Raw genomic sequence first — 25,982 nt, 5'->3', positions numbered from 1 at the left:
CCGTGATGCCATAGGTCCTGAGAAAGCATATAGATTACATATGCTTTGAAACAGCAATGTATTTCATTTATTAATCCAATCATTACTACAACAAAAATTATAAACTTTTGCATTCCTTTTTCAGCTGTTTGAGAAATACAGTCGCCAACTTACTCATGAAAAGCCAAATATGCTAAGACACTCTAGATTAAATTAATGCATTAAGTCACAAGAGAAGCATATAAAATCTGTATGAGACCAGGGTTTACTTAAGACATATTTCAGAGGGAAAAAAAAAAAAACCACTTATCTACTGATAGGAGACTTCACCCTTCTTCAGTCTTCACTGCTGTGCATTTAACAAAAGAAAAGTATCAAAAATGCCATTCTTTAATACTGCCTTTATTCACTAATTCACATTTAAACCCAAGAGAAAGACTAATTAATTTTAACTGTTACCATTTTAGTCTACTGCAATGTTGTCGGTAAAAAACAACTTGCAAAATGCAGATGCCTATTATGTAAACCTTACTAAAAACATGTTTCTTAATATTGTGTTGGTTGGTCTTTTCAGTATTTTGTTTGCCTGTAAACACACTAGTTTTGCTAGATAATAAATGTGAGGAAAGGCTCAGATAAGTAGCAAAATATTTAGGAACTGGATTTACCCAGTTCCTGGATAAACAATAATTGGATAATCCAGTTATTTTGTTTATTTTAGTTATCTAAAGCAAACATCCCCACACTGTTTTTATCCCCAAAGGTGTCATGACTTTAAGAAGGCAAGTGACCTTGATGTACACCACTTTGAAAATTGGAAAGAACAAATGTGGATTATGATTCACTACTGAAAGAGGAAAATCAAGAGGCAGAAAACAGGAGGAAGGGGGGGAAAAAAAAAACCATATAATGTAGGTTATACAGGCATAAGCATTACTTCTGACTAGGAGCACTGTTTTCCATTCCAGTCATGATTACAGAGAGAACCCGCTGTTCTTTGTGAAGTTTCCAACTTCTGCTAACCTGCAATCCCACAGAGCCAATACCTGACTATGTAGTTCTTGATGGTGGGGTTGGAGAGAGAACAACCAAACCACAGAAATCTATTTGGGCAACTCTCAACAGGAAAAATATTATATAGAATATTTCAGGGAGAATCTAACAGGGAGGCACAACTGATTCCCAAACATTAACTGGAGCAAATGGGAACACCTGCATAAGTTCAAAATGGGACATGTCATATCTGAAGGCAGCATTCCCCTTCAGCCTAGTTACTAATGTAAAATATCTGAATTGACATGCAATAATGGATACAATTGTAGTCCTTTACATAAATAAAATTTAAACAAACATCTACTGACCACTTCCCAGTCAGGCCATTCCACCAGGCCCTTTTGTGTGTAGAAGGTCCCAGCTCCTTTCTCTCCCACCTCTGTTATTTTCTGGTCATCTAAATTTCAGTTAGCCCGGCTCATACTAAATTGATATAAGCTGCCTGTAATGACTACTTGTATATGCTAAGCTTCTACTCATATCCTTATCCTATTTTATTTCCAAGGGTTATCATCATATACTATTTCCCACATTATGCTAAATTCCATGCACGGGCTTACTGCAAGCCTTTAGATTAACTGATGAGCACATGCAGTATGAGAGGAAGCATGGTAAAGAACACAGTTCAGCAAGAATAGGTTTGCTCACTCACTGCACATACTGCCTAAAGGGAAATAATTTTAAAGGCCGGAGATACAAATGTCAGTGTTTTCTCACTGTTCTCTTGCTTTTCTTTAGGACCTCCAATATGTGGTAACTTAAAAGCATACCTACAAATATCTATACGTCTTTCTTGGAAAAACATTAGCACTCCAACATAAATGCATAACACAACCTGACCTCTCTTTGTACGAAAATTTCTTTCCTAGCATCACGTAAGGAACCTTGGTATGTAAAACTGAAGAAGAAAATCCTCAGTATCTTCAGTTAAACATGCATATTTGCTCCCTGGATTGTCACAACCTTTAAATGGCACTCAAACTTTCAATCCTCACATCAGTCTCTCTCACTTCAACCAGCACAGTAACTTCTAGCAGAAACCCTTGCTGTTCTCTTACATGGGCACATGCCTAGCAGATACTAGTCTTTATAAGGAGGTAACTGGGATATTATACATCAGAAATTTACATTCAGCACAAAAAAGCACTTTATGGCATGTCCAAAAAATGTGCGTCTGCTGTACTTAATGTAAGAGTAGGTCATCAGTAAGCAAACTAGTTTGTTAAACTTTCAACTATTCCACAGGTAAAATAAATGGCCATTTATGGCCCATCATTCCAGTGTGTGGTGGCAGCACAAGGACTGTTAGATGAAGGCCCAGTTCGGTGAAGTCCTTCTGATACAATAAAGGAGTCTAAAAGGTCTCACAAACAACATTCAAGAAGGATGTCTCCCCCAACAGGGACTGCAAAGTGCAGGACAGCTGGCAAGTCAAACTGCTCCTACCAACCCGAAGGACTCACCATACCAGTAAAATAAAAGGAAAAATATCTCAGTTTGCTGTTAAACCACTGTATTGTAGGATGCCTTCTGAGCTAAGCTTCAGTGACTATTCATGTGCAATTACTGTTTCTCTGTAATTTCTCCAGAACTGGAGTTCTGTATTCCCTTTTTTTGCAGAAAAGAAAGTTAACGTGCGTTTTTTGTGGATAGTGGAAAAAAAAATCTGGACAGCAGCATATCATCCTGTCCACTCGAATAACTGTTGTCCAACTTCAATTTTCAGGACTGGATCCTATCATTGTCAGTTCTACCTGTAGAGTATTGGCAAACTCGAAAGGCAGAAGAATGAAGCAATCTATTACAAAAATTGAATAAAAACATTTAGCTTTTAAAGTGATCTATAAAACCCACTGAACAGGAATATGTACATTGTGTAGTTATTAACACAGCAGCAATAGAAGAGTACTGTTTTACACAAGTCCACGGATAATCAGACATTGGGAGAGTCTGGTTTCTGCATAGCACTTAATCATTTGGAACTAAGCACATACATTTCGTTGTTTCAGGATCTATGCAAGAACAGCCTGTTCCACTGAAAAAAAGAGTTTTCACCGATCTCACTCAACACATCACTGCAACACCTTGCTTGGAAATTAGCAGGACATTTCTGCTTCAAACTAAGCATATGCTCTGCTGAACAAGAACCTGATAGGCCTGCATGTGTGGGCATGAACTTATGACATAAGACAACCCCAGGCACAGCCTCTCTGATGTTCAAGGTTCAAACATTTAGAAAACACAGTCTACAAAAGATACTAGGCCAAAGCTCCAGAGACAGCTCTACACATACCTTCATATGAGCTGCTTTAACTAAAGCTCAAGCTGAAGTAAGTGACTTTTGCCCTCCAGATCTCATTTATTTCCCCTCAATAACCACAATTACAGCAGACTATTAATTTCACACATTTCTATTGTTTCTGATGATTTTCACACCCTTAGACGGCTTAGCATGCAAAATAAGCATCAAAATGCTACACAGAGAACATCATTATTTTAATTCTAGGGTAAGTTAAAAGCATAAGTGCAAAAACATTTCTGATATATACTCTGAAATGTATTATAATTTGTGTGTTTCTGCATAACCAGGGCAAGGCATAGGAGGCTCTGCATTTTACAATAGATGGAACTTTTTTTTGCAGGATCTGTAATGCAGTTTTCCAAAAATCCAAGTTCTTCATTATAGTAAGGCCCAGTCAAGCTGAAAGACCACTCCAACTGTCATATTTGCTAGAAACGTGACCTGTAGGCACACGAGAAGGAACACCTAGTGAAACTTCATTAACAAAAGATTCCACTACTCGAACTGCTAAAGCAGTAATATGATCACTAATTCAGTCAAGATTGCCCAGGTCTTCCAGAAAAAAAAAAAAAAAAAAAAGATGGCCAGTCATCTATAGCTCTAAAATATTCATTTTGGGAATGAACTTCATCTGGGGTTTTTCCTCATTTTTTATGAAGTAAAATTGCACTGGGAGATTCCTAAATTTTTAGGTTATTTTTTTCCATCTTGAAAGAAGCAACATCTCCGACATTTTTCTAGCAGCTTGTAGAAGAACAAATGTGAACTAGAAATACAAATTCAGATTTTTAAGAAAAGCCATGTGTGTTATATGTAAATAGTTCCCACTGCAAGCAATGGCACTACCATCTGAGTCAACGCTACTGAAACCAAGCCTACTCATCCTGACATTTGAAAAGACTCCAACCTAAATACAGCTTTAAAACGTCATAGTTTCTCACTGTACCTTTTTAAAATTTTAAATAGCTTGCTAATAATGATCATGACTGCAATGATCAATTTTTTTAAGAGCACCAGGAAAGTAAACACCTTCAGTACTACTTACATTACACCTTCTTGCTCAGGTTTCAACCATACAGTTAACGTAAATGAAGCTGTCAGCCTCAGTAAACGGGGAGTAGAGAAACAATCCTTGTGATTATGAAAAATAAAACTTGAAGCATTGCTGAAGGACCCCGGATGCAAGTCCTTTTTGTCCTCTGTGACACAGGTACCAAGGCCTTCAGGAAGAAGCAGTTTGTAGGAAGAAGGTGACGACCTGTACGGGCATTCTTGAACACAAAACCTCTGGGTGCAAGACATAATACTTTCAACAGCTACTGAGCTATGACAAAAAGTACTTCGGTCTGGCAGCCCACAGGTGGCTTGAGTTGGCACAACTGACACATTCTTGAAAGCTCCCACATTTTCAAGTCTAGGGAAATGTCCCTGAGAGCTGACCAACACAAAGGAGTCATAATAAATTAAGATTAATGTTTCAATAGCATGAAACAAGACACGACACCTCAAGGAAAGAGCCCAGCAATTCATGTTTACAAAAAAGCTCCTCCTGATTAAAGCATCTGTAAATAAATAATGATGTCCATGTCGGTAGCAATGTCCTCAGGTGGTATACTTTAAGAGTTTATGTAGCGTTTCATCTCCAAAACACCAATGCAAGGACTCGGTCGCAGGGGACATCTATGTCTTCTGGCCAGCAAAATGCACATGGATGACAGCTGGAATCTGCAAACCACAGAAAACAGACACTGTCTGTAGGAAGAACGTGATGTTTCTCACCAACAGAAGCGATACCCCACTAGGAACTTAAAAGACCTGAATACTTCCTTCAACATTCAGTCAGCAGGCCAACCTGCATGCCCTGGCTAGCTCTCTAAATGAGGTGAAGTGGCCTTGGCCTGCTCGAGGCCGCACAGGTTCACGGCCACACGCTATTTAATCCAGATCCACTGTAGTACGCAAAGCAGACACACAGCTTTGTACCTTAGGGCGATGAGTGCCAAGCACTGCACCATACCCCAGCATGTGAGCCAGGCACACTTGAACGTCTTTGCTCATAGTTTCAAGCCAGTTCACAGAATTTCACGTTTAAACCCCCCAGTGCTTACCTCAGCTTTACACTGCTAGCTGTAAGCTGCTCGGCCTCATCCCGCTCAGCACTATTTTAGGGTCACCGCTCCTCCAGCACCCGAGCCCGCCTGTGCCCCGCCACGCCACCCAGCCCGCCGCACGCCCAGCACCCTGCTCAGCCCTCCGCAAAGCCTCTTAACGCCGCGCTCCCCATCTGTCCCGTGAGGGTCTAATGGCAGACACCTGCCCTGACATCCACCGGCAGGCACCCCGGCTGCCCATAAATAAGTGGATTTCCCGTTATTTACCGTACCCAGAGGGAGAGGCGAGGAGAGCAGCGCAGCGGCTGCCTCAGCAGTGCCACGGCCTCCCCGCCCAGCACCTACCGCCCTCTGAGGCACCAGCACCCGGGCTCCTTGCTCCCCCCGCCCGACTCTCAGCTGTTACACACACACAGCCCTCCCCCAGGGCTTAAAAAAAAAAAAAAAGCTCTCGGGAAGCCGCGGCACTGCCACTATGAAATATTTAACACAGCCGTTGGCAGCGAGCCGCCTCCTCAGGGTGCTGGCAGCCTGAGGCAGGGTGCCCCATTTGTTGAGTTCAGCCCTTCAGAGAAAGCAATAAGTCTGTCATCTCTTCCCTCTTTTCTCTGCTTTTAGGGTTGGCTAAGGGCATAAGCCTGTATTTCAGTGAATTCATACCATTTTACCAGCATTTAAAACACCACCAACCTTCGCAACCTTCTGTGATGTTACAGCTCTGATGAGTTTCAGCACTTTGTCCTACCCATGCTAGGTGCACAGCCTGCATTAAACTACTAGGAGCTGCATTAAGATCCAAAGGTGCATGGGATGTGCCTACACCAACCTTTTGTGTAGGGACTTCAAAACACCCAGTGTGGTTACAGTAAATAATCACCTTAGTATGTTTGGACTTCTGGAAACTACAGTGTCAAAACTCTTCAGCAACATAAACAACTGATAAGAAATGTTCCTGTCTTAACTCCTAATGTATTTTAACAAGTCCTTCCTCCTACATCAAGGAAGTTCCTCAATCATTCCTGGAACATCTGTGTTAATACAGGTCTTTTTCCTAAAATCAAAAGATAAATAGGAATTCCTAATAAAGTAACTTTGTCGAGTTTTCATGTTTTGGTCATCATTAAATATCATAGTCCTCCGGTCAAAATTATCTTACCTAAGATATTCAGATATATATTAAAAAAACACATTGGTCACCACAAAAGGAATGCGGGGGGGGAGGAAGGAAGACACTTGTCTGAGGCATGGTGCAACACCACAGCACGTGAAGTACCACATTAACATCTTAGTCTGCCATGATATTATTAACAATATAATGGAAAGAACATTTGCACATCAATAATAAAACAGATATTTTAGAACACAAAGGAAAGGAGGGAAGACTGGAAAGGATGGAAAACAATGTAGTAAGAAAATCATTGAATGGTTTGGGATTGAAAGGAACCTTAAAGTTTAGTTTCAACCCTCCTGCCACGGACAGGGAAACCTCCCAGTATATCAGGTTGCCCAAAGCCCCATCCAGCTTGGTCTTGAACACTTCCAGGGATGGGGCATCTATAATTTCTCTGGGCAACCTGTTCCAGTGCCTCACCATCTTCACAGTAAAGAACTGAATGAAGAGTTTCAAGAGTTTCCTCCTAATGTCTGATCTAAGTCCCTCACCATCTCTCCTGCGGACCCCCTTCAGGTACAGGAAGGCCAGTAAGAGGTCTTCCCTTTCACAATCCCTTTTGAATAATATTTTAATTAGTAGGGATCAAAGTCATGACAACTAATCGCAATAAGTTTTGCCTTCTGCTGATAAATGTTTTGAAAAACTGAAGAATTTTTTGGTATATCCAAGGACTGTTTCATTTTTGCAAATACTTTATACCAATATTCTCTTGCATGTGTGCAGTGTTGACCAGTCACCTGTTACTGTTTTGGGTATTTTGTGAAGTGACCTATGTAGACTAACCCACACAGCACGACTTTCAAAGATTAGGCTCAACCATACAATTCAAAATTCACTTTCAGTGAATATTCATAAAGATTAGTTTTTATGAGTGCTTTTTCTCATAAAACTATAACATTTGAATATTTGCAGGAAATTAACATAAAAGATCCATTTGCATAGCCAAGTCAATATTTATTTCAAATTTAACTGTCTAGCAAAATTATTTTTTCCAATATTTTACAAGTAATAATAAAACTACAGTACAAGTACATTTTAATAGCTGGAGGGGAGTTGATCATAACAACCCAGAAATAATTAACAACTTATGTTTTAAAGGGGAGGAAATTCTGTATAAGCCAGTGAAATAAATATTAGAGTAAAATTTTCTGAAAGCACAGGAGGAGGTGGCAAGTATTTTATAGAGCTGTTAAGAGCCTTTTAACAGCTTTAGAAGTACAGTACATCACATAGCTTATTTTAGCACCAAAACTTTCTTTGTTACTAGAACAGCAGAAATAAAGTAATCTTCTAGGCAACAAGTTTTACAGGCTTCTTTCTCTTGAAAATAATGAGCTAGACTGTGCATCTCCACACAGTAAATCCAGTGAAAGGAAACCTCTGCAAGGACTGCTTTACAGATACGTTCTTTTGTACGACCGCAATGGACTGCCCAAGCACGAAGGGCCATCCTATACAGCTGAAGCACTTGGGATCTAATAATTGACCTTTCTTCTCCCCACAAATTCCTTCTATCCCAACATACAGTAAATATTTACATTTTAATTATTCACTAACAGTGATTCTGGGAGTGTACAACACTCACTTTTTCTCAGACTCATCAGAAAATACATCCTTTTACAATAACTATTTTGTGGACCCTCCCAAATCCATTAATCCTCCACTACTGAACATCCAACCATGTATTCCCCACAACCCTTCTCTCATTTTTAAAAGCATCTCCAAGCAATTCACTGCCCTACTGTAACCTTTGCCCTGTTCCCCAAATCAGCCAGTTACCTACTTCTGTAAACCAATTTTGTTTCCTCCACAGCTTTTCCCCACCCAAGCCACCATATGCCTTTCTACTGTTTTCAAGCACAGGTAATGTCTACATAATACCTTCTTCTCTAATGCCTGTTCTCTACACATTTTCTAATCCATACTCTGGCCTCCAACCCTTTCATTACATCATCTGTACCTAATCAATTTTGTTTTCATCAACTGATTATCAACACCTTCTGAAGACTTTCAGTCAAATCACTGCTCCTATCCTTCATTTTCCTTTAAACCTTCTTTAATTCTCTATTCCATAGCTGCTTTACCAGGCAGCCCCTTCTATCCTCTTCTGCCCTTATCATTAAGCAACAAGCATACTGCTCAACCTTGAGCATTCAACTCTCACATCTCTTGCCCCAAGCCTTCTTTCAGCAAAACATGATTCCACATCTTCTGCCAGATTTTCATTCCATTCTAGCTCTGCACTTCCTCCCCTTCTCCCTGTTTGGGCTCAGTTACAGTCAATGTCTTCAGCACAGCCTCCAGGGAACAGCAGAGCAGCCAGACTGCTCTCTCCCATTAGGGGAAGTGGTCAAACAACCAGCAAAAATTCTATGAAGAAACTTGCACTTGAAACCTGACAGAAGTGACAGCCCCCATTTCAACTGTCAGATTCATCAAAAGATGTATTTATTCTGAAAATTCTTTACTTATTTTCAGAAATGATAAAATTGATTTCCAGTGCTTTCTTAAAGAAAATGACACTGAGTTAGCATATTCATATTGATAAACTGGAAATTTACATTTGGATTTGTCCCAGAGTTTCATAGTTACATGGTTTTCTGAAGACAGATGAACCAGGTATGAGAATGAGGACTGCACTGTACAGTATAAGCATAATCATTTCTTCCCTGAACGTGTTCAAATTCTGCTTTTTCTTCCTAAAAAGCTGTTTCACAGTTCTCATAACTCTTCCCTTGGCTTTATCATCTCTTTTGCCTAACAACCTGTACTTGGAGAGGGAATCTTCATCAGGAAGTGTAGTGATAGGACAAAGGGTCCTTTAAATTTTTTAAAAAAGGTAGGTTTAGATAAGATACGAGGAAGAAATTCTTTTCTATGAGGGTTCTGACGCACTTGAACAGGTTGCCCAGACAAGCTGTGGATGCCCCATCCTTGGAAGTGTTCAAGGCGAGGTTGGATGGGGCTTTGGGCAGCCATGGCAGGGGCTTTGGAACCAGATGGTCTTTAAGGTCCCCTCCAACCCAAACCATTCTGTGATACTATGAATCTTTTCCTCCTTCAGCTTCCAAACTCACTTCACAGCCCCTCCTGCTGCATCTTTCAAGCACTACAGTAAATTCACTTATTTATCATACCCAAGGATATGCTTCTTACCCAGCCATTTTCATCCTATTTGCTTCTGTAAGGATCTTACCCCTTTCTATTCAGATCAGCTCTTCTACCAGCATCAAATCCTTCAAACTTTTATCTTCTGCCCTCAGAACCCTTATTTCCCATTAGGGTCTTCTGCTTTTCTACACATACCTCTCTTCACAGCACACTGTCCTCACCAGTTCTCCCACCTTTTGTTTTCCATGTTTCCTTAATCAGCTTCCCTTCCCTGGGATCTTGCACCCTGAAATTGCCTCAGATTAATAGTTCTGTGGTAAGCCCTCAAGTGCTCTCCATCTTCTGTAAGTCTTAAGGGATAGACATGGAAGAAAAACTCCAGAGCTGTGACACTTATTGCTGTGCTTTGCCTTGTGGCTGGGGAAGTAGACCTAGTAAGGGCAGGTTAGAGCCTTCACCAGCTACAGGGTAGAGTTACACAGCCCCTCTTGCCTGTACAGGACACATTCAAGATCTCCTCATGTGGGAGCAGCAATTAAACCCTTCCTGCTGCACCAGCGAGACCCGTGATGACCAGAAAGAGCAATGGACACATGGGAGGATCTGCCCTGTCTCCCCACGTGCTCCCCTCTGGGAGGAACTAAGAAACAACCACGTTGGTCATAGGCTTGTTTTCTTCCCTTCCTCCTAGCCCATTACAGCTCACCTGTGCCAGCACACTGCAATATTGAATTCTCAAGCAAGTTTTCCCTTTGAATGATTTTCAGCAATCAAATCCGATTTGCTCCCCAAGCACTGAAAGCTCAGGGCTGCCTTGGGAACATAGTTCAGCTGACTTCAGGTCCCCTCTCCACTTCAAATCAACATGGAGCAAGAACTGAACCGTCAGTGCGATTTTGCTCCTAAGTTTCCCTGTTTTATATGTGCCATCTTTCAAATGCATTCGGTGCCTGTAGAAGCCACATTATTTTCTTTAAAGTAGCAATTCCTGTGCTCCTGGCACTTTACTTCAAGAATCATTTTAAAAGTGTGTTGCATTTAAAGAGACAGTGGTCTCCCTAGAGCCACTGAGTTAAACTCGTTACATTTCCACCTGTAAGTGAAGCACATTAACATTATTCATCATCTTAACTCTCAACTGTTCATTATTCCCAGTTATCATCCACAGGTATTACTTCTGCTGTAACAGCGTACACATTGTTGCATCAAGTAATTCGGTGCACTCACTCTATACTGTAAATTCTGAGGAGCATTAGCATCCACTGTAGGATTATGTGCTTCTATAGAATTGTAGGGTAAGTATAGGCTAGTTTAAAACAAATAAATGGACATCCTTCTCATAATAAAATTCAGATGTTAGATTAAGGGAAGCTATCTGAAGAAGAAAGAAAACAGTGAGAAAATACAAATTCTAATCAGATCTCAGAAGTAACTGTGCATGTCTGTGTTTTAGTTTCCTTATCTGCAAGTTGAGAAGATGGATATTCAGTTTAGCAAAGCACTATGAGAAGTGTAGGAAAACACAAAATAACAAAGAATTACAAAGTGCAGAAAAATTTCTGACTTAACCTATCAAATCCATCTTTTTCCTGAAGTTCAAGAAAATACTTGATTTAGTAGCTCAGACTAGATTTACTTAACAAAAAGATCAGCTGTTAAAAGCCAAAAAACTTTATGATAGCTGTATCCTCCAACAGACTCAGCCCAGAAATGATGGAGGCCAGTCAATAATTAATATCCTGCGGCAAAACAAAGTAATAGCAAGAACATATATCTTTATAAAACTTTCCTATATAATCAGCTAAAATAAAAATGGTATCAATAACAGGAAAATACAATCTAATAGTCACAGCAATGAATCATGGATTTGCATATCCACTGGTGAATATGATCTGAAGGAGAAAGACTAGGAAGTCCTCTAAAACACAGTACTAAAGCACAGTAAGAGAAGTACAATGGTGACTGTAGAAGTACTTTTGGTTTCCTCCACAAAGCCGTCAGTGGAGTAGCTCTTAGAGGAAAGGTTGATTTAACCTCATTTTAATTTAATCATAAACGCAAATCTAGAAAACATGATAAGCAAGTCCAGTGGGAGATAAGGACACAGCACAGGAAGTATGTTAGTACAGTCAGAAAGAGAAGGTACAGCTAGATATTGCAGCAGAGCCAATCTAACAGTTCACTGCTGCCCAAACGGGCAGTCCCACTCCACCCAGAAGATTTAGCAGATTGAATCCACTCACCAAGGAGTCAAGTGAGTGCCAAAATTGGGTAGAATGGTATTACAAAGATGATCACCCATTCTAACCACAGCAAGCTTTTAAATAGTCTCAGTCTGCCTCAAGGAAACATCCCAAATTCTGTATTTTTTTGATTTTTAAAGTCTCCTTCCAAGGCCAGAATTAGTAATAATTTTTGAACCAGTTTCACAGACTAAGGCACAATTTTTAGGACATTATGCTTCCTCCTGTTTTTGTCCTTCCCAGGAGCTGTAGAAGAAAAGAGGCCTCAGAGAGTTTTAAGCTTCTACAGGCCACTAAAAATTAGTAGCTAAGTCAAAGCATGATAACAAAATTTGTTATACTGCTGTTGGAGAAGGAGGCAGAAGTCAGTTACGATACATTTTTCAGCAATACCCAGCCCATCTGTAATTACACACATCTCCTTGACAAGACATAGCACATGATGTCCAGGACCTTAACAGATATGTCAGAAGACAGAGGAACAGGGACAGAGTGAGTGCGTAAGAGAAATAGGACATCAGTAGGAAACAGGAGAAAAAGAGGAAAAAAAGGCAAAAGTGTTCCATTTATTTTGTGGGACTCAGAACTACTTAACACCATTATCACTATTGTCATGATCATCCCAATGAATATGCAGAAGTGCCAGTGTAATTTTCAGGAGCATGCAAAAAATGCAAACAATTTGGTACAGCCTCAGTCCAATTTAGTACTCCTTGAAGTCTGAGGAAAGGTAAATGCTAATATCCTAGTTTCCTAAAGGGAAATGGAATAAACTGTATGTACACCAATATGCTCAAACCGATGCATCTGAAGACTGAGCAAAGTACTGCTTTAGTTGTATCAAAATAGCTGAACCAATGAAGCCAACGCTTATAGAGAAGGTTTAAATAACAATCAATGATCCCTTGCACTTTGCACATAATTTTTATTAAATATATGTATATATTTTAATCAAGCTCATCAGATTAATTCAATTTTTATAAATTTTATACATTTTTCTTGCAGAATTGGTCCCAGAGCAATGAAAACCATCAGTCTCAAGTGAGAGGTGCTAAATAGCTAGGGGTTTCTATAGCGTCAGCTACACATCTGTAGTCTTAGACAGGGACTGGACAGAGAAGTCTCATCCCATTATGACAGACTGCAAAGGAAAGTGACAGCTGAATTCACAGAAAAAGCCTCAAGACCAATGAGGACACATGACTTGGCTTGGGCCCAAGCAACAGCATTGAGGCTTAAATCCTCTCATTCAAGGACACCTTGACAAAGACCACACAAACGTCTCTGTGCCTTTCAGCATTTGAATATTTAGGATAAAGAGAAGTATTTGTCATTATCTTCAACACAATTAATGTTAACTTTTATAAATTTTACCAAGTAACACTAAAGATACCAGCATTATAGCTGTGTAACATAAATATAACAGAATAAATGAGAAAGTAGCATTGTACTACAGTCAGGGTCAAAATGATTATTAATCAATCATCTGCGTACTTAAAGTGTTCAATTCACTTCCCAGTGACTAAAATAGAATCCAAAATTCCTTTGCATATACCCTGCTTCTGATGAAATTAATTTACAGAAGAATGCAATTTTTTCAATTAATCTTTACAAATTTGCAGAGAACTAATTCTTGAACAAGAAACAGAAGCATCCACTTTAAAGTTTAAGACTTGCTAAAAATTAACTCAGCCCTATAAACATGACTGATACATGCTTCCTTGTTTTTTTCTAAGCATTTTCCTGTACATTCAGCCTTTTGACACTTTCCTATGCCACAGAATTTTTAAACAATTAAAATGATTCAGTTTTTAAAATGATTTTATTTTGAAATTTATCCAGCTCTCAGCATATCAATTCAGCGTTGCCAGAGCTAGAAAAATTAACAAGTCCTTCAGAATACTCATGCATAAGGCACTGTATTTAGAAGAAAGCAAAACATAATGACTTCAGTAGTACACCCTAGAATTCTGCTATTATGAATGACAAATAACTGCTGATATTCATTTCTAGCTTCAGCTAGAGATAATATTAAATTGTATTTAAATAATCTATTATGTATACTTTTTAGATACAGTTCAGTTTATAAGCTTGTTCGCAAAGATCTGTCCTAGCTGCAGCTCTGATCTTGCCAGCCACCCTGCAAGGACTGAACTTTGGTCTTCTGTTGAGGCTTACTAAATTTTCAGGAGAGACAGTAAGTGACATTGAGGTTCAAATGAAGAGATGACATGTTGGGGACTTCTTACCTTTGACAGTTCATTATTTGTCAGTATACAGTGGATCATCTACATCTCATCATTACTAGTGTTCTGAGATTTTTACTCTTTAAAAAAAAAGAAGTGAATAAATTAACTTAGGAGAAACTTAATCAAAGTTTGTTGGCAGTTTTTAATCCTTTTGAACCAGCTTGGTTCCAGGTACAATTATTTCGAACTTATATTTTCGACCAAAAATAAAGATGTAAAGCTATTTTAAAACACTTTTTCCTCCTTTTTGGTGAATGCAAAGAAAAGTGTTGGTAATACAGAAAGACATTTAGTTATTAGCAAAAGCATGAGTAACTACTAGAGTTTACCCAATGTCCAGCAAAAGTAAGACTTCACTGCCATCATGCGCAGAGCATTAGATTGTTCTTCTAATGGTCGCTGCTAACTATAGGACAGTCTAAGGCCACCCCTCTTACAGTTCTGGCAAGATCATTTCGAAATCACATTTCCCATCATGAAATGTGTCATTAACTTGCTGTACAGATCTAAGAAAATATAGTACCAATCCAATATAACTTGCATAATAAAATAAAGTTTATAGTTAAAATTTGTCATAATCAGTTTATTTTACACAACATGGTGCTGTTTGCCTGGATATCCCAAAAAAAAAAAAAAAGAACTTTTGGCCTGAAACAACTGCCATTCACGGTTCAGTATTACAGATGTGTCCCATCTTCAATCAAGTTATGAGGCTGAAAATCTGTCAAAATTCTTGCTCAGAAGAACAGGAGAACATAAAATTGACATCAATTGACATCAATAGCTGTAGCATTTCTATAGACATTTTGATTCAGAAGTCATGATCCAAGAAGATATGTTTGAGCTCAGAAATCTTAAAACAATGTGGAATCTGGGGAGCTGACTCAAGCCTTAAAGGTTTCAGGAAGCAGTCCACGATATTGACACAGTACCTTCAGTTCACACAAATCAGGACAACATAGACAACCCAGCAGAGGAGTTGTTTGATTTTTCTTATTTCAACTACTGAACTGTCATGTTTAGTGTCAAAGTAAAATTGCATGTACAGTCAGAGATGTGTTCTTTCTCTTGACAGATTCACAAATTAGTGTGATAGCCACTGAAGGCAGAAATGGCCAAACAACTAAGACCAGAATCAGCTGCTGATGGAAGTTTCAGCTTTTTTATTAGTCAAATATGTATGACTCTTCTCACCTTCCATGTGCTGACCTATAGGAGATACTGTTCCTGCACAGAAAACTTCAGTTTGAAATTTATTCCTGCTGTATAATGCTGAAGTGGAACCCACTTCCATAAAGTGAATTGATAATGTTTTCTGGGCACCTGCTTACAGAAAGAATAAATAGAAGTGTACTGGAGTGAAGTGCCTGCTCCCCCCAAAACCGATAACACACTTTGTCATACACTTCTTCCAGTATCAGGCCTGGCCTCTCTCTCCTTAGCCTCTGGAAAGAGACATTTACTTTTGCCAGTGCTCCTGTGCTCCTTCATATTTGAAAGAGGATGAAACCTCCTTGTAGACAGACAAAATAAAAAAGGAACTAACAAGATACAGTGCCTTGTCTTCTCCCTGTTCCATTCACTAACTCCCAGTCTTTTTATTTTGAGCATTTTCTTTAAAGAATTGTTTGTAGAAAGTGCCTGCTAGTCTTCAGTGTTCATAACCAACATGTCAATCTCTTGTAGTCAAGAACTGTGATTCTTCTCCCTGCCATGTAAAGTTCCTGAGGGTGTCCACTGATACATCAGGCAAGCCTGAACTAAACCACCGAGAGCAACACATAAAAAGAGCAGAAATAACATGAGGAGCAGGGGCTTGAGGGTGTTTGTTTCATACGAGGCCGTGAAGCCATATATTCCTGACTCTAAAAAGCGTATGCAAAACACTACTAGTTTGATAAGTAGGACACATTTATACAAATATGAATAAAACACTGAGCAACACAAAATTGACTGGAACCTGTTTGATATTTTAGCCCACAACGACAGCTGACAGTAGCGATAGAGAACTTCAAAGATGCTGAAAACCTTCCTTTTGAAGCTGCCAAGCTTAGCAATAGCTTTATTATATAAACTGTCTCCTACCCCAAGAAAAAAGTGCACATATTGAAAGCTTGTTGACTGTACCGCAAATGAATACGGACCTAGAATATTCATGGATAGTATGCCAAAATGATTTAGCCCTGATATAGAAGGCTGATCTCTGTATAACTAACTCAGTCCATGTTTTCTCAGCCTTTTACTTCTCTTTTGAAAGCCAGCAAGGGGAAACAAGTAACAAAAGGTTTTATGATGAGCAGATCTGCTCAGTGGAAATGACTTTATTTGGATACTTGTTTTGCTTCCCTTACTGAGGTATCTTAACTGAGTCAATTTACCTTTGTACAAGTACCACACAGGTCACCAAATCAAACTGGATCAGGATGAACCAGAGAACAAGAAATGAAATATTTGCATCATCTAGTATCAAAAACTTTCCAAAAATGCATGCGCAGGACTGTAGTAATAAGCTCATATATTCCTTTCCCACTTGAGCTTAAATATTAAGCATACTGGTATTTACCAGTACCCTAATTCATAAGGGGAGAATGTTAAGAACCGTGGAATAAGCCTCAACTGAGTGACCAGAGTTGGGTGAGGTTATAAAAGTTAAATACATGATGAATAGGTTTATATGCCTTTTGTTCTGAGTTCAGATAGAGGGGCTCTCCCAAGGGGTAATTTAGTCCATCTAAATTAGGTTCCTTTTGAGAAGAGTCCAGGGAAGAAGCCAAGCTGCTGCGTCTGGTCCTGAAAGACTCTCTTCTGAGATCTGTATCTTGATTTCCTCACATGAATACTAATTTGTCAGAGGTATATTTTAATCATATCTATGTTCTAAAACCCTATACCTGTATGAGATTACCTTGTTCTCTGAATCAACCACACAATTCTTTAGTGCATTTTATGTTTAGAAGTTTAATACTGTAATAAATATTAAGAAATTTAGCCAACTATCTGAGACAAAGATAGCTAATTTCTATTAACTTTGGACTACATAGAAACAATACTTAACTACAATATATTTTTTCCTTCCACAACTGATTAATTTATCATAGAATCTTAAATAATATGAATTTTGGAAGTTCCTAATTTAAAACTTATTTTGAATAGTTACAGACTAGCTCTTCAACTAGCATAAAGACAGCACAGTATTACTATTCTCACCAAATCATGTAAACCATATCTGTTGGCTTTGAAGGCTCCTACTGACTCAAATCACAGCTGAAGATGTTGCCCACAATTTAAAATCCACTGAAAAACATTAAAGCCTTCAAACTTGATATTTGCTTGTGTTCATGCTATAAAGCTCAATGACTATAATAGTCATGGAAAATTAACACTGAAGGGGCACAGACTAATTTAGAATGAATTTGTTTTAAACACGGATGAAGACAATTCATTTGCCTGATTGCCTAGAGAAATGAAGTTTTGAATGATGAAATTGAGGCCAGCTGTTGAGAGAAATGGAAACTCAGATAAAACTGGAGAAATATAAGGGTGAAGACAGGAGTCAGCAATATGGAGAAAACTGTTCCATTTTTATATGGAAGAAGTCAAGAAAGTTCTTATAAAGAAATGTAAATTAAGTTACTAGAAATTTTCAGCATAAAAAGTCAGTGTGGATAAATTATTTTAAAAAATCTAGTTATGCTTCTGCTTCTTAACTACTTAGCAATCTTTCAACTAGACATTGTTGTTTTTTTTTTTTTTTTTCCATGTTTTTAATTTGCTGCTGGAACCAGATGTATTCAGCCTCTGTGCAGTGACCAGTCAGACACCAGGAGACTCCATCTCAGCACCCACATGTGCTTCTAAGAGGACTTTGTTTGCATGTAGATTGGTCACGTTATCACTTCTCTTCTAGATCTTTAGCTTTACCACACATGAATCAGTTCAGGTCTGTTACATATCTTAGAGAAATTGGAGTCGGCTGGCCAGCTATCTGCAACAATAGGAACTGTCTGAGGAACTCAGCTTCCTTTTTTGCAGTCTGCATTTACACAAAGCCCATCAAATTGGCTGTGGTCATTATGAGCTTCTAATTAAACCTTTCTAAAGACAAGGTCACAGACAATTAAAAGGAGAAAAAAGCTTAGCAAAAGTAGCAGCTTGAGCTACCGGAAGCTTGCTTTTGAAAACCCTCAAATACCACAGAGCTTTTAAAACAAAAGCAGAGGCAAGATGCACTCTGCATTAAGATAGCCTCTTCCAAGTTGGCATATACAGTACGTGCTTCAGATACATTTTTCCCAAAACAAAAATCTTGCAGGAGATCTATCGTTAGCTTTCAAATAGGTGTACAAGTCAACAACATTTTGGTGAAATATATATATATTTGAAAGAATACTCATCCACTAATGCATACCAGAACCATAAGGCAGTTGTTTTATATAGTGACACTCATAGCACAAACCAGCTGCAATCGAAGAAGACACTTGATACTTTGGTTTGCAAGACAACCTGAAAACACAATGCCTGACTAACATATGAAACAGTACCTTAAATCCTGAACAACGACTTAAGGAATAAAACAGCAAAATAAAATTATGCAGAGGTTAATCACCAGATGGAAGACGAGCATCCACACTTAGCAGCTAACATCATGAGGAAATCTGAAGGCCAATATGTGCAGACGCTACAGCAGATAAGGTAGCAGCAAGTAATCCTCACAATGAGATAATACAGCTTTCTCATATCATTATGATTTGAAAAAAATATAGTAACTTCATTTGAAATATCAAAATCTAGTCAGCATAAGCTATAATATTAATATGGTGAGTAAAGAGAATAAATAGTTTCATCCTATTTAATCATAAATTTGGTTTAATGACCTTTATCTGATTATATGAGCAGCCCAAGCAAAAATATTAAATAAATAAATAGAATATTAAAAGATTGCTAGCAGATAAGCTGCTTGGAAATATCCAAATTAAATGCAGTTTGGGGAGGGGGGCCATGCTTAATGGTATATACATATTCACAATTCAGATGACTACACAGGTGCTCCAGCTGAGCCCCAAGCCCATTGCTGAAATCCTGTGAGAAACCTCTCAGGGGCATCCTACTGGGAACTAAAGGATTTTTCAGGTGAGATACTAGTTTGACCCTTAGTCAGAGTCAGCTTTCTCTTGTGAGAAAACCCAAAAAGCCTTATAACTCAAGGTATTCTTCTTTTCCTCTATACACAATATAATTATACAGTTTTCTAATGTGCTTGAACTTAAGAACAACGAAAAAAATCAAAGCTGTGTTCTTAAGCTTGTATTAAACGGTAAACAATGTGTTTCTTTTCCCAGGCAGAAGCACATTACTTCACACACACCGTGTCCAAGGAGTCCCATATATATATATATATATATATATATATATATATATTTTCTCAGCAATAGTACCAGCATGAAAGTACCACAGTTCCTTCAATTTTCTCCCCTCTTTACTTTTGTTCCCACCCTTCATTTTCTTAGCTGTGTGGTTACACCTTGACATTTAAAAAAAAAAAAAAAAAAGGCAAAATAACTTCCCAAGCACCACATTAAGCTCCATTGACATATCTGAGCAGGCAAAACATTGAAGTCAGTACTTCTACAAAAGACAGACCTTCACCATAAGTCAAGGTGCCTGCTAGCTTTCTAAACAGGCTTGATTAGTAAAACAAAAATACATTATATATAAGTTCTCAAATGCAAGTGTTATCCCAGAATGACACTGGCTGTATGATTAAGACAGATAGTGTTTTATCCTGGCTTACAGATATATTTGCATCTAGAGTTCAAAATGAATATTTTATCCCATTGGCAAGTATAGAATCCATTTCTTAATGGGAAAAGAAAGTTGCGTCATTGGGTCTACCTTTGTCAAAGATTTATATCTCAGATACAGCAGAAAATAAGATATTGGAGACAAATAAGTGATCCTTAACATGGGCTAAAGCAATACCTTTGACTGACATTGTATCCTTGCAACTTTTCCAAGTCTAAACACTCTACAGGTGAGTACTCTACCTTGAATCTTTCCCAGATCCCTGAACTTAAGTTTCCACTCTTGGAGAGCTACCTACTCAGATCAAAACAGGGAAAGCAACTTCTTTCCTCACCAGCTGGTGATTTTCTAGAAGAGCAGAACCAATAAGCACTGCTGAGGCCTCCTAGCAGAGCTCAGCTGGGTGTGCTCAGGAGTAATTATTCTGTTAGAAAAGACCATCACCCTCCCCACCCCTATACTCCCATCCCCAATGGGACACTCATCCTCCACTGCCCCCTAAGAGGTGCTCAGCTGAGGTTCATAATTTGCTAGATACATATCTAATTTAAGACCAAATGCAAGCCTATACAAGAGAGTATGTGACAGGTGCATGGTATTTTGCTGAAGAATTTTTGCTTTAATTGTAGCAATAGGTTTCTGGTAGCAGAATATCTATATCGAAGGCTCAGTCTTACACAGCACAAAACATTATCTATGCAGTAAGAACCAGAAAGCATTATGTATTTCATTATACATTTAATCTTGAAGTATCATATTAAAAATTGAACATCCTCACATTTGTGTAGAATAAGGAAAAATCAGTTCTGATACAGAAAAATGAAACCCAGACTTCTATGGAAAAGCATCCTCCTGCCCTCCTTTCTCATCAATATCCCTCACTTGCCCTTCCATATCTCTTAAGTCACCCTGACCATAACTTCAGCCGCCTTCCTTGGCTTTTACAGGCAGTTTCTCTGAAACATCTTGCCCACCAATTGCCAGTCAACAAGCCAAAGAAATCAATGCAGAGCTTCACACTTCCTGTCAGAGAAGACAGTAATTTGAGCTTTTCCTTCTGACTGTTAAATATAATGAAACTCGTCAGAAGTATTTCCAAGATTTCTACCCTCTTCTGTTCCCCCTGCCAGTGGGGGGACACTGGCTTATGAGAGTAGATGGAAACTGGCACTGTCTTAAGCCTTATAGTTTAAGGCAGCCAAGTTTGATCCTTACATACACTGCAAGAGCAGATGTTGAATGCTTTCTAGCCTTTGTGGCCTAGTGAATGTATTTGTTTGGGGAAAATATAAATGACAAATTGACTTTTAGATTAATGGCTACCATATTGGTAATGTACAAATCACTTTTAACAGCCAATATTAACTTGGTAAAGAGAAGCTTGCTAACTGCTCTTTAATTAAGTACACTTAATGACCATAAGGGGATTAGTAGTCTTGTCTGATAATCAATAAGCATGGCAAGATTGCTGCCCCATAGACAGGGGCTAGAGAACAAAATTATCTCTGCAGATTAGTTCAACTTGGTTTGTTTACTAAGACTGTTTCAAAATTACTTTTGTTTAATGTGTTCATAAAATAAAAATGTTTTACAAAATATTTTTTCTCATTTAGCCAGTGTTAAAATGGCATGTGTACTTGCTAAGAAAACACTATCTTGGGCAGTAGTTAGTGCGTATCAGTTCAGAAGAAATTTAAAAAAGATGAATACCCATGTTGCAGTCTCCAGAGAAAGCCAGAGACTAAAGCAAGTTACAAGGAACACAGTGCCTAGAAGACCCGGAGTGAAATGTCCCCACAAAACCACTCCCAGGAACAGGGGAACTCATCATTGCTACTGCCTGAAGCCCCTGACCTGCATTGCCTTCACCTGCTTGCACATGGTTTTCCCTTCCACTTCTTGTTCAAGTTGAGGCCATTACAGAGGGCTATGAACAGCCATGGGAGAACCTGATCAAAATGTCTTTATTCTCAGCATAACCTGTTTGCTAACAGCAGGTAGCAAACTTCGCAGTTGAAACACTGCTTATTTCACATGATCACTTGAGGTGCTTCCACTCATCCATAGACGCACACCTTCCATGATCTGGTCTTTCTTAGTTCCCTGGAGAAACATATCATCTTCCCTCTTCTGCGCTCCACAAAATAATTATGGTTCAGGCCCCAGCAATGCCAGATCTGCCCAGCTCAACCTATTAAATCTACTTATTCTGTCCATCCCCACTAGCTCACCTTTCCATAGACAAAATTCCCCTCCCCAAAGAGGGCCTAATGGTCCTTGTAGCACCACAAATATACACCCTTGATACCCCAGCTCTTCTGCTCAAGGCTATTTAGAGAGCACCCGAATGCTTGCTGTCCTGCTCACAGGTGTTTCTCCTGAACAAGTGACAACTAAAAGCAAGCTGCAAATACCGTGCCTTTAAAAAAATATATATTTAATATATATTTAAAAAAATATATAAATATAAATATATAAATATATATTTAAATATATTTAAAAAATATATATTTTTTTAAACACATAACATGAAATATAGATGGTTTATGATATTTTTTTCTGGTTATTTTTGTGTACAGAATTGTGTTCCTACTCAGAGATTAAGGGAGAAAGAGAAGGTGTTACAAACTGATCATCACATAGGACACCAATCCAGAGACTTTGGCCATACCTAGCTATCTTCTCTGGATAAAGCATGGCAGTGTTATTCTTTCCATACACTTGGAAAGTAGGAGGGAGCTTTGTGCAGAAACACAGAGGAAAGATTTTTCTCTTTAAGGTTTCCTTATGCTCACCCCAAGAGTTATGCCTCAGCCCAATGCAAAGATTGACCCCTCCAGTTGGAGGGCTGATGTTCTAAGGAGTCAGAAGCCAGTAAGCATTGCACTAAAATAACACTAGCATTCCTCCCTTTCCATAAGCATAAAATGCAAAGAAAAGCCCAAAACAGTAGAACTGTTCTCCATTCAAATGGATTTCTTTCAGGAACAGGTATATGTTTACATTTTAGTGAATTCATATAACAAATTCGGAGAAATAAGAAATTATGGTTAGTAGTGGTTTCTAAATAGCATCTTTGTTTCTTTCCTTTTCTCTAAAAATGAAGCTCCTCACTAGTTCTTTTAGTTCAAGTGTGATGGGTGTAGTAAATCAAGGAGCTTAATTGTAAAATAGAAGCTTAATTGTAAAATAAGACACGTATATGTTATATTGACCCTTATGCTACCACAGCCATAGGGATATTAAAATTGATTTCCAACAAACTGAGGCCTTCTGCTTTCTAATCCTGTGTCCCACAAATATATATTAACCTGACTCCCTAAACAGTGGTAATTAGATTCCAAAAATAGCTGCTCAGATAGAAAGCAGAACATAAAAGTTCAGCCTGCCTTCACATGGCTCAACATCAGCTGACAAAGTGCAAAGAACAGTTTGCATGCTGACCAGGATGAAGCCTTGTTGTTCTCTGCTTATAGGAAAGCCCTCATGCTTGATTCAGCACTTGCCTGGTACACAGCAACCCGAGCAGGGTCCTCTCGCTATTATTTGTACCCTCCCATCATGTTATTCCTTAATTATATCTTACCCTCCATGCCATATTTCAGTTTCCAAGCCCTTCAGATCAGAGATGCTTTAATTGTACATGCTTATGAAGTGCTTCATCACCTTCACAGTCTGAAGAGTGATAAGCCACACTGGCTTCAGTGTGCCCAGGCTTTTAATCACATTTAAAACAACCCACCGACCTGACACCTCAGGAGTGGCTCCTCCTAACACACATACTCCTCTTCAACATCACCTGGCCAAGGCAGGACAGAAGGAACTGTTTCAGCCCTGACCAGAGCTCGCATACAAGCTCCATCACAAAGCCAACTCACTCTAGGAAAAGACTAGCTCTGCAATTTCCACCTCAAATACACAGGGATTAGCTCCTCCTAACCAGGCCTACTTGTCCTGGGGCATCACTCACAGCCGAGGGCGAACTGGGCAGCCCCTGGCAGCCTCAGCTGTGTGCAGGTGTGAGTCAGGGCCCAGGCAGCCTGGCCACCTCTAGAGGCAGCGCAGCTCACACCAGCCTTCACTCAGGGCAGTGTTGAAAGGGAAAATGGGAGCCAGGGCACTGCAGCTCTTCACGGCCCCCCAGGGCACCCTGCCACTCAGACCGTGTTCAGCCGCACGGCGATCTGCTGGGTAGAGCTGGCACTCAATCACAAAATGAAAGAGCAAGGTCCTTGTTCTTCTGTTACATTGCCTCTTTGTCCCAGTAGATGCCTGCTACCTCTGTAGCCTTGTGAGCTCAGCCCTTGTTCTGTGCTGACTTAGAAATAATAATAAAATAATAAATGAATGTAACTGTATTGACTCCAAGATGGTTAGGCTGTTATAAAACGGGTGTAACAAAAGGACAAGTCGGCATTTTTATCCTTTTTGCCTGATGAGTTCTGTGTTTCTACATGTATTCCTTCTCTCTTTCTGTCCACATTTGGCTTTCTCTCTGCACAGCTGCATTTTCTCTCATTTACAGATCTCTTTTCCTCTCTACAGATTTTGCCTTGCTCTTCCAACATGGCCATGACTGTCTCACCTTCAGATTCTTCCGGATCTTTGGGCATGCTTGATGACTACTATTTGCTGCCCCTTCTGGCCACTGTAAATCTGTTTATATTAGCCAACCTCTACCCCAGACCCCCCTTGCTGTTGTCACGGTCTTTAAATTTAAAATTGATTTTTTATGCATTTGGGAAGTCCTTCCTGTTTCTCATTGCTTTGCCAAAATGAAGTCTACTGAAATAAGTGCAATTTGGCTGGGCCACAGTGCCAAATACAAATAATTTATTTTTAAGCTGGAACATCTTTTAAGATCATTTGACTTTGTGAATAGAACTTCTAAACTGCCTCAATCCAAGGATCTTGTGCTTCACAGGGATTCAGTCGCGTGGCTCCTGCCACCTGCTTTTAAACACTAATGGAATAAACAAAGAGAAGTAAAGCATAAGAGCAACCCATCATAGTGATTTGGTTACCAGGCACCATTACATTCACTAGCGTGTGACCCAATGTGATCCAAACGTGATGTGTTTTCTGTGAATCACACATGCTCAACTCCATTGTGGATGTTCTTCCCATAAAAAGGACCCATGAGCAAATCTAAGTAGAGAAATAAGTTAGCTTTGCACTTAATATCACCTTCCTCTTCCCAGCTGTTTCTGCTGTAAGTCTATAAAATAGTGGCATAGTCCTCTAAAAGGATGTCATAGCATCTCCTGATTTTCTTAGAGCTATAAACCATGTTGCAGATAGGCCTGCAGATCCTTTTGTTATGCTGCTCTTGTGAAAAGGTTTTGTAGTGTAAAGTGACTGACCTTAATCTTTTCACTTTGGGAGCTGAAATTTTTTTCCCCTGAATCTTCTGGTTGTAAGACAGAGTCCATTTATATGTAAGATATAAGAATAGCCTGGCTCAGCAAGTCATTTAGAAAGACATTTGGTCAATGTAAAGGAGCAAGGGAAGGAGGGGGAAGGGATCCCCCTCTCCATTGTACCCTTTCGTCATGGTCACCTTGTGAGTGGGTCTCTGTGTCTAGGTGACAAAGGAGCAAGGGAATCAATGTAGGAACTATGTAAAACCTCACATATTGCAAGTATAGGCACGTTTATGTCTTACAGCATTATCAAAGCCCATCTTAACAATTTGCCTGAAATCCATCAATGTACCACAATCACAAATATATCAAAGACTTTTTTTTTTTTTTTTTTTTTTTTGTGGCCATAGTCAGCATGTAAGATATAAAAGGCAGAGGACAAGAGGACAAAGAGTCATCAAAAAAAAAAAAAAAAAAAAGAACTTGGTCATTTTACTCCAATCTGAGATACAAAGCAAAACCAGCACAGTATTGTAGTTGTCTGTAATCCTTTTTTGTTCCCTTACAATGTGTGGCATTGGCCTTGAGAAGCCAC

General features: G+C 39.1%; 1 protein-coding gene across 1 annotated transcript in view; it reads right to left on the bottom strand.

Moving 5' to 3' along the window:
- Positions 1-24,637, bottom strand: part of USH2A (usherin) — a 422,856-nt gene extending 398,219 nt beyond the window's left edge. The window contains 2 exon segments of the mRNA XM_050709829.1: positions 4,380-4,896; positions 24,610-24,637. Of these exon segments, the coding sequence (XP_050565786.1) occupies positions 4,380-4,896; positions 24,610-24,637 (545 nt within the window).
- Positions 24,638-25,982: the final 1,345 nt, after the last annotated feature.

This window comes from Cygnus atratus, chromosome 3 (assembly GCF_013377495.2).
Source record: "Cygnus atratus isolate AKBS03 ecotype Queensland, Australia chromosome 3, CAtr_DNAZoo_HiC_assembly, whole genome shotgun sequence".
Lineage (NCBI taxonomy): Eukaryota > Metazoa > Chordata > Aves > Anseriformes > Anatidae > Cygnus > Cygnus atratus.
This window is presented reverse-complemented; position numbering and strand designations above follow the sequence as displayed.